Source organism: Pipistrellus kuhlii, unplaced genomic scaffold (genome assembly GCF_014108245.1).
Source record: "Pipistrellus kuhlii isolate mPipKuh1 unplaced genomic scaffold, mPipKuh1.p scaffold_m20_p_6, whole genome shotgun sequence".
NCBI lineage: Eukaryota > Metazoa > Chordata > Mammalia > Chiroptera > Vespertilionidae > Pipistrellus > Pipistrellus kuhlii.
The window spans coordinates 37903510-37920426 of record NW_023425562.1 but is presented as its reverse complement, the minus strand read 5'-3'; the positions used below and the strand labels follow the sequence as shown (position 1 = coordinate 37920426).

At 47.1% G+C, this 16917-nt stretch overlaps 1 protein-coding gene across 5 annotated transcripts in view; it reads left to right on the top strand.

Annotated features, from left to right (window-relative positions):
• Positions 1-2924: 2924 nt before the first annotated feature.
• The window catches only part of CNDP1 (carnosine dipeptidase 1), a 28955-nt gene continuing 14962 nt past the window's right edge, over positions 2925-16917 (top strand). The window contains exons 1-3 of one of the 5 annotated variants that reach the window (XM_036418389.2): positions 2925-3086; positions 15083-15208; positions 16657-16806. In XM_036418389.2, the coding sequence (XP_036274282.1) occupies positions 3063-3086; positions 15083-15208; positions 16657-16806 (300 nt within the window). In that variant the 5' untranslated portion in view covers positions 2925-3062. Of the gene's footprint in view, positions 3087-9846; positions 10018-15082; positions 15209-16656; positions 16807-16917 lie in introns of those variants that run through there. The other 4 variants (XM_045574470.1, XM_036418390.2, XM_045574471.1 and 1 more) reach the window with 4 other exon arrangements.

Here is a 16917-nt window from a genome sequence, read left to right as displayed (position 1 = left end):
TGGCTATTCTAAAGTCCAGGATTGTTTCCCTGTTACTCCACCAGGGGCTGGTCATTGACAAAAATACAGCTGCCTATTATTTGGGAAAAGGCAGAACTGAGCTGAGGAGAGGAGGGCCTGAGAGGAGCTTTTGGATCTAAGAGAGAAGTTCATCTGCTCTTGGTGTCCGGGTCAGAAAGGTGATGCTAGGCATGTGAGGATCCTTAAGCCACAACGTGTTCACTAGTGAGGATATGGCTAGGCTAATGTGCCTGAACCAACCACTGTTCCCCCACTTCTCTGCTACACGGCCTCGCAGCCAGGCTGGGACTGGAGGGGGCGCCTCTGCCCTCAGTGTCATGGCCCATGACCTCTGCTCTACACTTTGCAACTCTACTGCAGTCCCACTCAGAGACCAGGAGGCAATCCAGAATGAACAAATGTTTCTTCCTTTGGCATCTTACTCAGAAAGTGCTCCCAGAAGTGGGAAATGGGCCTGTCTGGCATTCCTACCACTCTGCAGAAGAGAGACAGATATTAGGGAGTCAACCTTTAAGTCTATTACACCATGATGATACTATGACATTTGTCCCAAGGAAAACTGAGAAAAAAAGTAAACAGTAGTATCATTAGCTAAAGGAAGGACTGGTGGGACTTTGTTTATCACTTTTCAGATAAAATTGTAACATCTGCATCCACCCTGAGGCTTTGGGGAACACTGAGTGGTGAGGGAGGCAGTATTAGTCTGAAATAGGCCTTTTTTTTTCTTTCCTTTTTTTTAAATGCTGGTTATTTTAAGCTGGGTATCTTCAAGAAATAAAAGACACAGGAAGAGCCAAAACCGGTTTGGCTCAGTGGCTAGAGCATCAGCCTGCAGACTGAAAGGTCCCAAGTTCGATTCCAGTCAAGGGCATGTGCCTTGGTTGCGGGCACATCCCCAGTGGGGGGTGTGCAGGAAGCAGCTGATCGATGTTTCTCTCTCATTGATGTTTCTAACTATCTCTCTCTTCCTCTCTGTAAAAAAAAAAAAAATCAATAAAATATATATTTTTTAAAAAGACACAGGAAGAACCTTTACCTTCCCCCTAACTGCCTTTGACCTTCCCTCTACCTGCCTATAAGATTTAGACAGGAAGGGAGTTAGCATCATGGGTAACTACAGTTCACCATGAACTAGGTGTGATAGACAGGAAGGAACCTGGCAAGCCCTTGACCAAAGTCCTCTCAGTGTTCCCTTGTTCAAGATGGCCCAGCCAACATTTACTTACCAAAGTTTGCTCCTCCATCTCCTTGTGAATTACTTCCCTGCCCTTGGAAGTTCCAAACTCACCCCTCCTCTTCTCCTTAGCTCTAGAGGGCACACAAGCCTGAACTGCCCGATTTATCCTCAGGTCTCATATTCTTAGGAGACATCATACATACCTAATAAATATACTCATTTAGTCCAGCCCAAAGAACTTAGAAGGGTAGAAGGAAAATTAATTTTTCTGTCACTTTGGGACTGTCAAATGAGACCCTGGGCATCTGAAATAGGTTGGCACATGGTAAGAGTTCTTTCTATGTCAACACCCCTAAAACCCCCGAAAGTGGGGTTTGTAGACTGAGAGGGGTAAGAATCTCTACTTCCCCTCTTTCTAAAGGATTATCAGGAGAAAATTTGTGAAAGTAGTTTCTTGAGCAAACATGGTTCCGGTGAAGGTTTGAATACTATTGTTTTCTGCTGGTCCTATTCCCCCTAGAATGGTCTGGTTTTTTTTTTATTTGTTTGTTTGTTTTGTTTTTTTGTCTATGCCATTTGTCTTGTTCTGTTTTTAAGAGCTGGTTTTGATCTTGTCTTCGGTCTCTGGCCTCAAAAGGTGCATATATCCACGGGCATTTGGCAGCCAGTTTTATAGACTGGGGCTTCCAGGCAGCTGGAGCCAATTAACTGTCATCTTTTTGCCTTTTTGCCCAACTGTGCCAGCTCTTGGGGGAATTGGTCATGAGGGAACCCAGTCCATAGGGGCCTTTGCCATCTCAGCCTTCCTGTGTTACTGCTTGTAGCAACAAAGGGCTTCTACTGTCTTAGACTATCCTGGGAGTGAACCTTTGGGTCTTGTGGAAATGTCTTGCTTCCTTGGTTAAATATAAAAGGCTAGCGGATTTGGAAGTTCACCACCTGTTGGGGTTGAATTATACCCCCCAAAATTTGTATGTTGAAGTTACAACTTCCATCACCTCAGACTGTGATGATTTGGAAATAGGTCTTTGCAGGTATAGTCATAAGGAAGCCATTCTGAATAGCCTAGGTCTGACTCCAGGATGCCTGGTGTCCTTGCGAAAGTGGGAGTTTTGCACAGAGATATGCTCATAGGGAGATGCCATGTAAAATGAAGGCAGGAATCAGGGATGCATTTGAAGACAGCAAACCCAAAATTGCCAGCGACTGCCAGAAGCCAGGGGGCCTGGGACCTGCTCTCCCTCACCGCCCTCAGAGGAATTGGCACTGAGGACACTCTGGTTTTGGACTTTTGGCCTCCAGAATGTGAGACAATGGGTTTCTGCCCTGCTTGTGGCAGCCCAAGCAACCCAACACATGGCAAGTAACCCCGACCTAGCTGCTGGGTGGCATTCCATCACAAGGGCCCAGCCATAGGGCAGGGCTCTGCCAGCTGCTCAAGGTAACAGTGAGGATTCGAGTCACCCTATCTCAGCTGTGCTGGCCTGGGCCCGTGCACCCACTCACTCTGAGGGTGACACCTGCACACATACCCAGTGATGCTCCTGGGTTGCCATGCACAGCCTGAGCAGCCCCTTCGGTAATATCAGATGACTCCCAGACCACTACCTCATTGCATGCCTGTGCATACGAGACTTATTGTTTCTCCTCCCCAAATGGGCTGACTGCCTCTGAAGCATCTTTGTTTCCCAGTGTGAATGGCCCACTATCCCAGCCTTGTCTTCCTTTGAGGCAGATGGTGGAGCACAGACAAGCATTTGCACCTCGGTATATAATGTGACCGCTGAGGGCCTTGGTGAGGTTTCCTCTTCCGCTCTTCATTGAGGTCCAGGGGAACTGCTAGAAGTTTCGGAAATCCTGCTCGATGGACCCCAAACTGGGAAGAATGGTGAGTGCGCCCTCAGGTGTTCGGAGAGCAGGGACCAGAGTGCTGGACGTGTATTTGCCCAAAGAGTGGGGGTGCCATGTGGGAGCCAGACAAACAGAGCAGGTGCTGCATGAGGTCCATGAGCAACTGCTGTTTAGAAGTGCTCTCAGGTGCCAGTGTCTCTTCTGAGAAAGGAACCATGTGGAGGTGGTTTACAGTGTGCTCTGGGTGGCTACCTGTTCTTATAAACACCTGGCTTTCTTTTCAGGTGGTTTCCTAGTGCTGGAGCACAGTCATGTTAGGTGGATGGTGGCAGTCAGAGTGTGGACTTGAGGCCCAGGCAGATTCTCTGGTGCACTGGGACCTACCACAGTCATAGTTATGTGCTCGGTATTTCTTCACACAGAAAGCAATATTATTAGTAAAACTGCAGCAGAACCTCTAGGTGCTGAATACAAAGGGGGAGGTATGACTTAGAGGAAGAGGTAGAGAATGGTATGCATGCAGGTTCAGTTGGTGCCTTTCTCACTAAACCCTGAAGTCTGCTCCTCCCACCCCAATCCCAAACATTAGTGTGAAGAGTTTGGGGTGGGGCCCAGGAATCTGCGTTTAAGTGTATGATTGCATCACTTTTACCCATTCACAGATGTATGTAGCCATCACCATGGCTGATTTTAGGGTATTTCCATCTCAGAAAGGAACCCTGAGCCCTTAGCATTACTTCCCTCTTCATCCCTGCTCCCAGCCCTGAGCAACCACTAATCTCCCTGTGCTTCGTTTAATAAGAAGCATTCCTAGGGAAGCAAAAATAAGCATCAATGATTAGAACAGACTCCAGACTCCATTTTTTATTCCAGAGGGCAGTTGATCAAGATTTCTACCCTCACCAGGTAGTTCAGTTGGTTAGAGTGGCGTCCCGATACACCAAAGCTGTTGGTTTGGTCCTGGTCAGGGCACATATAAGAATCAACCAATGAATGCATCAATGAGTAGAACAACAAATCCATCAATTTAAAACACATATTTCTAGGTGTTGGGCTTGAAGGCATCTTTAGACAGTGGTCTGAGGGTGATTTTGATGAATTTCCCAGGTTGTGGGTTCAATGACTGGGATGTCATGGGTGTTCCAGTGAACGTCCTGAGTGGCCCTCACAGCAGCAGGCACCAAATGTGACTGCTGAGGGCCTGCGTTTACTGTTACCCCTCTGTGACCCATTGCAGTGACGCCTCTGGAGTTTATATCCAGTCGCCCAGCTTCAGTGTGGGCTTTAGGAAAAGGAGCAAGAGAAGACTGGTAACATTAGTGTGGAGAGTTGTAGCCAGACATTGGAGGAAGCTTGAAGACTCCAGGACCTAGTCCAGTTTACAGGCAGATCACATTGCCTCACAGACAGTGAGAGGACTGAGATCCAATAGTGGTGCACTAGAGTTTTCAATTTGGCCAAAGAACACATTTACTAACAGGCCCAAACACCTTTAGTCTCTGTAATGAGAAGCTATTAATGTTTCAGTATTTTATCTTATCTAGAAATGATCTGAGCATTTATCCAATACCCATATTTAACTTAACTGAGTATAATTTTAAGGTTTCAAGTTACCAAAATATTTCAAAACTAATTTTAAGCAGACATATTTTATGAAACATTATCATTGTTTGGGTGACTGGAGCAGGGAAGCGGCTCCTGGAGATGTCACGGGTAGACATGAGATGGTGTGTGTCCAGCTTCAGTCCTCTGACCCTGTTTGGGCACCCAGACTATAAGTGGGGTGCAGGTCTTTATTTGGGGGCCAGTGAGGGAAATGCTGGAGCAGGACCCTAAGGACAACCCTACCCCACTTCTGCCCTAGTCCTGCGCACAGGACGTAGGTCCCCCCTACACATCAGGATGCTAGGTATCTGTCCCCAGGCACTTCTCCCTGCTGGCCCACAATGCCTCAGTGTCCACCCTCTCAATCGCTCTTTCAGGCAATTACAATCCGCCCCATTCAGAAGCTCGTTGGTTTGGACAGAAGTGCCTTTTGGGAGGCATGGCACTGACAGGGAGCATATGCAGCTCCCAGCAGCAGCACAGGAAGCTGGGAGGCTGTCCCCATGGGCCCCCAAAGAGTGGGATCCAGAACACCCAGAGGGATTAGGGACTTTGAGAAAGGAGAAGAGAAGGGAGGGATGAGCAGAGTGGAGCTTTTGGAAGGTTGTGGGAAGGGGGAGACCCTGCATGGCCTGGAGCCCCTGTTCTGACAGGTATCAGCCTTCAGTTTGCCTGGGGCATCCTGTTCCCTCACAGCACACCCTGCCCTGCAGGTGCGCTGCCGCTGCCGGGGCCCAGTGCCTCTGCCTGCCTCGCACCTGAGTCCTGACCCTGAGCTCACCCTGCTGGGCCGCAGTTATCTATCAGTCCTATGTCCTGGTCCTAGAGCCTGAGGATTTCTGGGACCTGGGCCTCTATGCTGGTTAAGGTATACTGGCAAGACACACAAGCTTTTAAGGGAGATTTCCTCCTCTTCAAGCTAATCCTGCTTCCCTTTCTTTTGGGAAAGTGTGTGAGACACACACACACACACACACACACACACACATACACACACCCGAGCATGTACACTGCAGCTGGCTCCGGGCACAGCCGGTGACTTTGCCTCCCAGAGGGTGGTCACTGCAGGGATTTCAAATCAATGCTCAGGAGTTCACTCTTAAACCTCCCATCCACTTCCATCAGCACAAGTACACATACTTCAAATGTCTAATTAAAAAGGTAGACTCAAAAACATAATATCTCTACTGGATAAAAGCAAAACAAAAACATTCAGTGGTGAGTGGGATGGGGGCGGGGCAGAAGCATCTAGAAATGAGGCTGCCACAGGGTCACAGGGACCCAGCACAGAGGGCAGCGGAGCCGGCACCACTCTCAGAACCTGGACTGGCTGGGTCTCCCGGTGGGTGACAGCTGAGCACCCACAGCATTTCTTCGCAGAAGTAATGACCAAGAGACAGAGAATACAACTGGTGTTCAGGCAGAGCCTGCAAGTTACTATTAAAAGTATACATTAGACTAATAATATCAGACTAGCAATAAGAAAGCTCACAATATTAATTGGGAAGTGAGTTTACTGCCACTGAAATGCAAACAGTAGAACATGTTTAAATGGATATAAATGAAATATGTTTACAACCTTCCTAGGATAAATGAAGGACTAAAACCATAGAGAAGAGGCAGACACATGTGAGTGGAGAATAGGTGGACACGGAACACAACCAATGAGAAATCCTGAAAATGAAAATTCGTTATTGAGAAACTCAGTAGTTCGTGTGCATTCTAGACCAGCCATAATCAAAGAGAGAATGAATCAGTCCTATGACTGAGGAATTTAGCCAGAAAGCAGGAAAAAAAATGGACAGAAAAGATCAGAGAATAGGAGGATACATGAGAGATCAAAAGATTCCAACTGTAGTAGGAGGTCTACAAAAAGAGAAAAAGTGAAATGGTGGAGAAGCGACATCAGAAGAAAATTACTAAGAAGTGCACAGAATAAACCGACACAAATGAAAATGGGTGCTGAGGACTGAATATATCAGTCAGAGCCACTGGGACGAAGCTGAGAGCTTCAAGGAATAAGAAAATCTGAGATCAGTTAGGGAAGAGGGTAGTTGAACAGCTAGCCTGGATGCTCTGAATTGTGAGGCCCTGGTGTGAGCCTCAGGGAATGTGTGGGATTGGGGGAGGGGGAGGTGCAGAGAGGCTGTTGATGAAGGACTTGGGGGCCAGGAGCTTTGAGTGGTATAGAGAGACAAGGACTCCAAGCAGCAGCACAATGAACAAAGCCCCCGTGGTGTGTTGTCAGGAAGCTGGAGCCTCCTGAGACTGCTAGGAGGAGGAATCATCTGACACAGTTAAATTTTGCGTGTGTCCCCCCACCCCCCGCCCCCTTATTCTTGCTTACAGCTCAGATAGTTTTGTTCGTCAACACATTTTGCATTTTCTGCACAATGTTGAAACAGAAAGCATTACACTGGTGAACATTAGCTACTCCTGGTGTCTCTCCTCAGACTGTGCACTTAGCAAACACCGATTGGGGTTTTAGTCTAGGCAGGCACCTCTCAGTACATGGGAATATGGAAAACGCGGCCTGGCCCTGATTCAGCTTAAGTTCAAGTGAATGAGGCGGAGAATATTATTGTAAGTGAACAAATAATAGAACATTAGTAACGAAAAGGAAATAAAGATCAGGGAGTGCTGGGGGAAATGATGTCCCCAAAATGCATGTCCATGTGGAGCCTCAGAACCTGAGCTGACTTGCAAGCAGGGTCTTTGCAGATGTAAGGAAATGAGGTTGTACTGGATTGGGGTACTCCATACTTCAGAAACTGGTGGTGACCTAAGAAGAAGAGAGGACACAGGGACACACACAGGAGGAGGCCAGGTGAGCCGGGGCACAGACCTCAGCAATGCAGCTCTGGACCAGGGAGCACCAAGGACCACCAGCCACCACCAGAAGGTGGGAGGGAGCTGGGTTTTTTTTTTTTTTTTTTTTTTTTAATATATTTTATTGATTTTTTACAGAGAGGAAGGGAGAGAGATAGAGAGTTAGAAACATCGATGAGAGAGAGTCATCGATCAGCTGCCTCTTGCACACCCCCTACTGGGGATATGCCCGCAACTAAGCTACATGCCCTTGACCGGAATCGAACCCAGGACCCTTCAGTCCCCAAGCCGACGCTCTATCCATTGAGCCAAACCGGTCTCGGCGGGAGCTGGGTTTTGGTACCTTTGCCAGCTGGACCAGCCCGCAGAACTCTGTCCACCAATTCCTCTCTGACTGTCCTCTCCCTGCCACCCCTCCCCTGTCCCTGTCTCCAAGTCCTCTGTGGCTCAATTCCCACTGCCTTGCCCCTCCCCCCAACTCTCCATGTCTCTGTTGTTTGCCATCTGATCTTATCTGTTGTTCCCTGAGATCACTCAGTTACTCCTTCAGGTATCTCATGTTTATCCAGCTAACCCTTTTATATCCAAATCACACAAATGAGATTTAAAAGAAGAAAGCAAAGGCAGTGGCTGTGGCCCAAGCATGCATTGAAGCATGTTAGAAAACCTTGAGTTGTCCATGGGTCTTGACTCCAGGGTCTGCACCCAATCCATGGTTTGGGGTTCACACCTCTCACCACGTGTCCCCTGTCCCAGGCTCAGAGCCTAACACAATGCAGGCCTTGGAGGAGCTCAGGGTCCAGCTCAGTGGTGACTTCATTGCAGTTAGAGACTGGCCTGTGGGAGGAGCAACAGGCACCTCTGGCCATGCCACTTGTTTTTTTGTTTTTTTAAGGATGGTTAGTATGTTTTTTTAAAGAGACTCTTAAAAAAATTATATATATATATATATATATATATATATATATATATATATATATAATTGATTTCAGAGAGGAAGGGATAGGGAGAGAGAAATAGAAGCACCAATGATGAGAGAGAATCATTGATCAGCTGTCATCTACATGGCCCTCACCGGGGAATAGAGCCTGCAACCTGGGCATGTGCCCTGACCAGGAATCAAACCATGACCTTCTGGTTCATAGGTTGACATTCAACCACTGAGCCACACTGGCTGGGCAGATGACCAAGGATCTTGATGAGAGGTTCAAAGAACTTAGTGAGACTTTCAAGGATCTTAGTGAGAATTTCAAAAAAACATGAACAAGGGCCAGTTAAATATTAAGCATACACTAACTGAAATAAAGGATAATTTACAGGGAATCAACAGTAGAGGATTCCTAGAATCAAGTCAATGATTTGGAATATGAGGGAACAAAAAACACCCAATCCAGAAGAGCAAAAAGAAAAAAGAATTAAAACATATGAAGATGGTATAAGGAGCCTCTGGGACAACTTCAAGTGTACCAACATTAGCATTATCTCTTTGGGCCTCCCCAAATCATAAACCGGCCACTGGCACACCCCCTACTGAGGATTGAGCCTGCAGAGTGTGGGCATGTGCTCCGATCAAGAATGAACGGCGGCCTCCTAGTTCATAGGTTGACGCTCAGACACTCAGCCACACCGGCCGGGCAACGCTTACACTTTTTGGTCAGGTTTGTCATGTTTGCAGATGGCAGTGAGCTCCGGAGGTGATGCAGAGCCAGGATAGAGCCTGGGGAAGCCCAGATCACTAGCCAGTATGGAGGGAAGCAAAAGGATGTCCAGAGTCCTTTCTAGGTGACACACACTGACGTTGCTGCTTTCTACTTGCCTGCACCTGTGCAGTCAGGGGCATGGTCCTCAGACTAGCTGGCTGCCCCTAGAATGGCACACCATCTAAGCAGGGTCCTCGAAGGGCCAGATGCTGTGCATGCATGACCTCTGGCCTCCTGCTGCACAGGGCAGTGCTCTGTGCCTATATCCAGCCTGCAGCTCCGGGCCAGGGAACACCAAGCCAGTGGTCAGTGCAAGCTGAGCCTGATTCTGAGCCCTACCTGCACCCAGGATTGCGCTGGACTCCTCCTGCACCCCTTTATCCAGTGATGTCTGTCTCTAGCCATCTGCACCTGGGGAGTGGGCTTCACCTCGGGTTTAGGAGTGAGCCTGAGCTAAGCTCTTTTTATGGGGGGGTCAGACGGCCGGTCAGACCCTGACTAGAGGATGGTGGAGAAATTGAGCTATTGAGACTTTCTGGGGAATTCTGTTGCTGGAAATTGTCCAGGCTGCTCTCCAAAAACCACGCCCTGACCACTCCCACTTCAAGACTGGCTGCCAGAGTTCATCTGCTCAGGAATGCTTGGCCCAGCCCAGCTCTGCGGGGGAATTAACAGAATCCAGAAAGGCTGTGGGGGAGGAGGGGTTCGACTTTTATTTTTAATCCCGGCACAGTGAGATAAGCCAGTAAGGCATTTTTCCTGCATTATAACAAACCCATCAGTCTCGGGCAGAGCACCTTCATAAAGCAATCCCATGGGACTCTAGGTGACTTGGTAAGTGGTGTCTTGGCTTACAAGTTGACCCAGCACAAAGTTTCTCCGAGGCGGAAGAGGGATTGGCTACAGTGCCCCGGAGGAACAGGCCTCCCCCAGGCCCAGTGAGGGGAGGCAGGAAGGCTGTCATTTGGATTCTTTATTCTGCTCAGCTGCAAACGGTGCAGGATTGGCTTTATCAGCAGCACACTCCACCCAGCCTCCTGTCAGATGCCTGCTGCTTTCAGGGCAAGAGATAGAAGTGTCCTAAGTGTCACTGGCTCTGTGTCTGTGTCCAGCCTGCAGCTCGGTGGAGGCCACTGTCAGCTAAGCAAACAGACCATCTAACTGTCCTGGTGGTTGGTGAGAGCTAAGAGGGGAGGAGACCCCGAGGCCAGCCCTGTGGGAGGAGAGGTTCCTGGGATTGAAGCTGAATTGACTGGGAGAAGGACGGGGTGGGGGTGGGTCCACCGCAGAGAATGTGGACATGCCTTCAGAAAGTCTTAAAAGTTAAAGTATTTAAAAATAAGGCCTAGTGTAGGGGCATTTAGGGCTTTTGTTCCAAATCTAAAAGCAATGAGCTGGAATTAACAGAATCCTATGGGGGGTAGAAGGGGACTGCTCCAGCTGGGCTGGGTTACCTGCCCCGCCAAGGTAACACTAGGACCGGGTTTCCCGCTCTCTCTGCCCCCTTCACCTTCCTATCCTCCAGCACCTTCTTTGGCAAAGGCAAAAGCCAGGAATAACCCTTCTCATTCTCCAGGTTGCTGCTGTGCAATTAATTCTAAGTCAAGTGTGACTGTAACCCAAAAAAAGAAACAGAAAGAGAAAGGGATGTGGGAGACTGGAGAAGCGAGCATATATGCAATGCGGGGACCCCATCCAAGATCCTACAGGCAGGATCAGTGTCCTCCGCCCATCTCTGTGGCAAAGGGACACAGGTGCTCGGTCACTCTGCAGGCACTCTGGGGAAGTGCAGTCCTGCAGACCCTGTGTGAGGACCCACCACCAGGGACAATCCTTCAGGAAGCTGGGCCCTGCATGTGCTGTTCCTCTTGGGAGGGGAGGGGACTTCTGCTGAAATACGAACCATTTTTTCTCCTTAAAATTGCTGTTTTCCTTCTTTTCTTGTGGCTTCCTTTTCTTCAAATTTCCCCATTTTAGTTTTCATTGGATTGGAGCACCAAATCTTTTTTTAGTGGAAATTGAATGCATGAAAAATAAAAGTAACAGCTCACATATTAATTCAGATTGATTGCCTACAAAAAATACCCTGCTCCATTTCAAAGAGCCTTCCCCAGGTGTCTAGAGCTTCTTTGCTGCTGCTGTCAGTCTTCAAGATTTCTTTCCTCCTGATTTGTTTGCAGCCCCTAACCCAGGGGTCGGCAACCTTTAAGACATAAAGAGCCACTTGGACCTGTTTTCGAAGGGAAAAAAAAGCCTGGAAGCCGCAAAACCATTGCGATATTTAAAACAAATATAACACTGCATATATTGTTTCTTACCTTAATGCTATATACCGGATCGTGCAGTTAGCTGTCAATCTGAAGAAAAAAAGGATTTTTTCATTTAACAATGTAAAATATATTTTTGTAAATTAATAGCTAATTAAAATATTTAATTTACCTGGTTAATGGGATTTTTGCTCCTGAACCTCAGTGCACAGTGTCTGCACATCAGGCCTGTAAGATGTTACCTTCATTTTCACACAGGCTTGCAAGTTGCATCTGTGAGGCGTAATCGATGTTTGTTTTTAATATAGTTCATGTTGGAGAAGACCTGCTCACATACATATGTGGAGCCGAAGATAGACAGGACTCCAAATGCATACTTTTTCATGTTTATATAAGTGTTGGGGATGGCATTCCATGTTTCGAATACAAGTTTGTCCTGTTTGGGAAGGTTTTTAATATCACTCCATTTATGATTCTGAGCCAGAATGGCCTTCTGACAGGCAACATCCTCAAGAGTAGCGGCCAAGCATTTGAACTTGGACCCCCATATATCTTTGTCGGCTATATCAGCCAGTTCCATCTCAAGATCAGGTAGACTTACACCTGCAAATGCAGTTATATTCAATAGGGATGGATCAATCGCCAGGGGAGTGACAGGGAAGGATAATGTGTTTTTTTCCTCTCTGAACTCACAGAATCGTTTCCCAAACGAACTTTGCATTGTGGTGATTGCAGACTTCAAATATTCCAAATTTATCATATCATAACTTTGTTTGAACTCTCTCAAAGAGGGAAAGTGAGACAGTGTACCTCTCTGTAAATCTTTGACAAACACTGTCAACTTGCGCTCAAATACCAAAACGTCCTCCAGCATGTGCTGTGCTTCCTTTCCCCTGAAGCGTTGTATTTAGTGTGTTTAGATGTGCTGTCATGTCTACCATAAAATGTAATTTTTCCAGCCACTCTGGTTGTTCCAGCTCAGGAAAGGTGAGCTCTTTGCTGGACAGGAAAGTTTTTACTTCTTCCAAAGATGCGACAAAGCGTTTTAGCACCTCGCCTCTGGACAGCCACCGGACCTTGTTGTGGAGCAGGAGGTCAGAATATATGCTTTCCACTCACTGTACAGGCCCGACTCCCAGTGACAGTCACACTGCAAGCCCTCTTTCTCTTTCTCCAGTCCTCTCTGTCCTCTTCTTTTTCCTTCTCCCTTTTTTCTCTTTATTGCTTTTTTATTATTATTATTTTTCAGTGTCCCCTCTGTCAGCACCTCTCTTTCCCCTCGCAACAGTCTCCTCCACCCCAGCTCAGAGGTGCACGCTCAGCGTGTCCTCAGTGACATCACACACTGTGATGTGAGAGAGGAAGCTGGGCCAGGACAGGGACACTGTGGTTGCCTAGCGACGCTAAGTCGCGGCAACCGGCCACACAGAGCGCCTGGAGGGCCGGGGGCGGCGGAGGTAAGTGATACAGCTCCCCGCCCCCAGCTCCTCCCTCCCTGCTATCGACCGGTTGGGAGCCGCAGCAAAGCTTCAAAAGAGCCGCATGCGGCTCCGGAGCCGCAGGTTGCCGACACCTGCCCTAACCCTAACCCTAACCTTAACTCCCCAGAGCTTAGCTGGATCCAGCCTCATTAGGATCAGAATGAGGCAAAGGATACTCAGGGGCGGCTCATTGGCGCCATCTTCTGGACCAAGTTCTTAAACCGCTTATGAATGAGCAAGGTTCACATTTACCTGAAATTTACCCACTCCTTAGCTTCCTTTTGAGATATTTTTCATATTCAATAATATATTTATACTTTTTAACAAGTGTTAATATTTATTATTATTATTTTTATAGTGACCATATTGCAATGCAATTCACGGAATTTACAATTTACCAATTTAAAGTGTGCAATTCAATGGTTTTTAGTATATTCAGAATTGCACAAATGTTGCCAAAATAAACTTTAGGACTTCCATCATCCCACAAAGGACCTCTTACTCATTATCATCAGTCACTCCCCTCAATTCTTCCATCCCTAGACCACCAATCTACTTCTGTCTCTCCAATTTAACTATTCTGGACATTTCACATAAATGGACTGATACCATCTGTAGTCTTTATGTCTGGGTTCTTTTACTCAACATAATGTTTTCAAGGTTTATGCATGTTGTAGCATGTATCAGCAATTCTTTTCATGGCTGAGTAATATTCCATCTCCTGTATACAGCACATTTTGTTCATTCATTCATCCACTGATGAACACTTGGGTTGCGGCCATTATGAATAATGCTGCTGTATAACATCCCTATTGAGTTTTTTGGTGGACACGTGTTCTCATCTTCCTTAAAAACATATCTGAGAGGAACTGCTAGGTCATATATTTAATCATTTGAGGCCTGCCAGACTGCTTTCCAAAGCATTTGCACTATCTTGCATTCCCACCAGCAATGTACGAGGGTTCCAATTTCTCCACATCCTTGCCAGCACTTGTTGTTACCTAACTTTTTTAAATTTTAACCATAGGAATAGATGAGAAGGTATGAAGTGACTCCTTATTTGATTTGTATTTCCCTGATGACTAATGGTGTTGAGCATTCTTTTCATGTACTTAGTTGATCATTTGTAGATTTTCTTTGGAGAAATGTCTATTCAAATTTATCTTATATTATTGACTTGTATAAGTATAATCTAGATACATATCTTCACCTTGGCTTTGTTGGTGCTTAGGACTGGAGGCCTAGAAAAGAAACTGCCTAAACCTAAAATGGCTCTAGAAAATAAAGTCTAGCTTCAAAATGTACAAAAATCCACAAGGAATAGCGTGTTCAGAAGAAGATGATGAATTAGTTCTGAGTCTGGAAGTCTTTCCCTGTGGTTTTTTGCTCTGCACCCAGCTGCAGCTACCACAGGGTGGAAGGATGAGTAGGAAGAGGGTGTGGGAGGGGGAAGGAGGAAGCGGAGGGCCAAGATTGGGGCCATGGACAAGTCCCACATTTATGGGCCAGGAGAGGCAAAGAGCCATCAGGGAGGGAAGCAGAGGCCAAAGAGGTGGGAGGAAAGGGGAGCAAGCCGTGGACCAGGGAGAGCCCCAGGTGGGGAATGTGGCCAACTATGCCTACATTATCTTCCATGTTACATATCACACTGTGCTTTTATGTTTCTTTTTAAAGTGCTCTAGCCTCAGGAGCTGATGGAGAAAACCCCACACACTGCCCGGGATTCTAGGCAGTCCTTACAAAATATTCTTTCTAATGGAGTGGCAAATCACACATACAAACTTCATTATTTTAAAAATTACAGCACACTTCTCCTCCTTACAAACATTGCCCTTCACACCATAAGTGTGTGTTGTGATGTAAGGGGAAGTCAATCAACGAGGAAGATGATCACAGGAACAGACTGAGGAAGGCTGCTTCCAAACCAGCTCGTCAGCTTGCTTTCTGTCTTATCACAATCCTTTAGCACTGAAAAGGAAGCAGTTGGGGAAACAGAGCACAACATAGATTTCCCATTCTACTCCCTGGTGTTATTTTAGCCTGAGTGACTGCACGCAGCTGTGTCGGAGAACAGACTTCTTGAAGTATTTGCGAGGTCGGAAGTCCAAACCCTGGTACTTATTTTGCTTCCTCCCTTGTGCCCACTCACAGGTGTCAGCTCTCCTTGCTCTTCTGCTGCTGCTTTTGGGAGGCATGTCCTCTCCATCCTCACCCCAGGCTGGGCTGCTTGAGAAGGTCTTCTGGTACATGGATCTGCATCAGGATGAATTTGTGCAGGTTGGAGAAACTACAGGCGGGACACTTGCATGAGAAATCTTTCAGTGTCTGAGTGAACGGTGGTTTGCTGGGAGATGTGGGGATTTTTTTGCCTGACAACTTAATTCCATTTAAAATGCCTGTGATTCTTCATTGAATTAAAATAGTCACTATTTGTTAGGTTGAGGGAAGAGATCTCTCCCAACCACTCTTCCGGAAAAGGGAGCTCTGTTCTTTTCCAGCATACTTGATCTAGGGCAGTGGTTCTCAACCATTCTAATGCTGCAACCCTTTAATACAGTTCCTCATGTTATGGTGACCCCAACCATAAAATTATTTTCATTGAGACTTCATAACTGTAATTTTGCTTCTGTTATGAATTATAATGTAAATATCTGTGTTTTCTAATGGTCTTAGGCTCTATAGTGGCTCTCAACCCGTGGCTCTCAACCTGTGTGTCGTGACGCACAGGTTGAGAACCGCTAGCAGGGTTGGAAAAAACAGATATTTACATTATGATTCATTAACAGTAGCAAAATTACAGTTACGAAGTAGCAACAAAAATAATTTTATGGTTGGGGGTCACTACAACATGTGGAACCATACACAGCATTAGAAAGGTTGAGAACCACTGATCTAGGGGACTGTCCTTGGAGTCTGGCAAATGTTGAACTCATGTTCACTGGGAACCATCCTCAGATTGCCATAGTCCCCTCACTGAGGTCCTCTCCTGGCTGAACTCACCTCCCAAGGACACTGAGTCTGAGAGCAAATATTGGACCTGAAGATGACCCTGACACCTCCATCACTTAGGAAGTTGTGAAAGTTTTAGGAGCTCTGGACAACAGGTGAGACAAAGATCAAAATATATATATTTTCCATTGTATCGCAACCTCACAGTCACCGTAACCTGAGATGAGAAAGCTGAGGCTAAAAAAATGTACGGAGTATTCTTCAAGTCCAACTCTGATGAGCAGTCCAGGGTTAGGAGCCAAGGCTGCCTGCCACCCTGAGGATTCTGGAGAAGCAGGTGGGGATGACCACAAAATCTAAGTATGAAGGATGGTTCCAAGGAGCCCTGCAGCCTGCTGAAGCCGCCAGGGGGTCAAGTCGGGTACTCTGTGAGGTCCAGAGGCCTTCAGGGCACTGTGGGAAGCCAGTTCTGGTGGGGGCATGGCCAACCAGCCTTCTCAGTGCTAAATATCAGAAAGGGTGGGTCCAGGACCTGCCCTTCTTTGCAACCCTGGTGAACCCTCGGGGGCACATGCCTGGTGTGTGGGACAACAGCCTTCCACTCATCTGCCTTGTTCCATTCTCCTTTTGACCAGCCAACTCTGGTGTCTATGTTCCTGATTACACTTTCAGCTTTGCCAGTGACGTTTGAATATCAAGGTCAAATAATGGACATTGGGGAATTCTGTGCCTCCTGTGCTGTGTCATGCTAACCACCCTGTGGCCTGTCCTCACAGAAGCTGAAGGAGTGGGTGGCCATAGAGAGTGATTCCATTCAGCCTGTGCCCCACCTCCGACAAGAGCTCTCCAGGATGATGGCCGTGGCAGCAGAGGAGCTTCGGCGCCTGGGGGCCAGCGTGGACCTCGAGGACTTGGGTTCTCAGCAGGTGCTGGCTGTCCCTCCCTTCTCCATGAGCTGCCACTTCCCTGTGCATCAGCCATGCCCTCCCGTGGTGGTGGCAAGATCCTCAATACAAACACCCATAGAATTCCTCCTC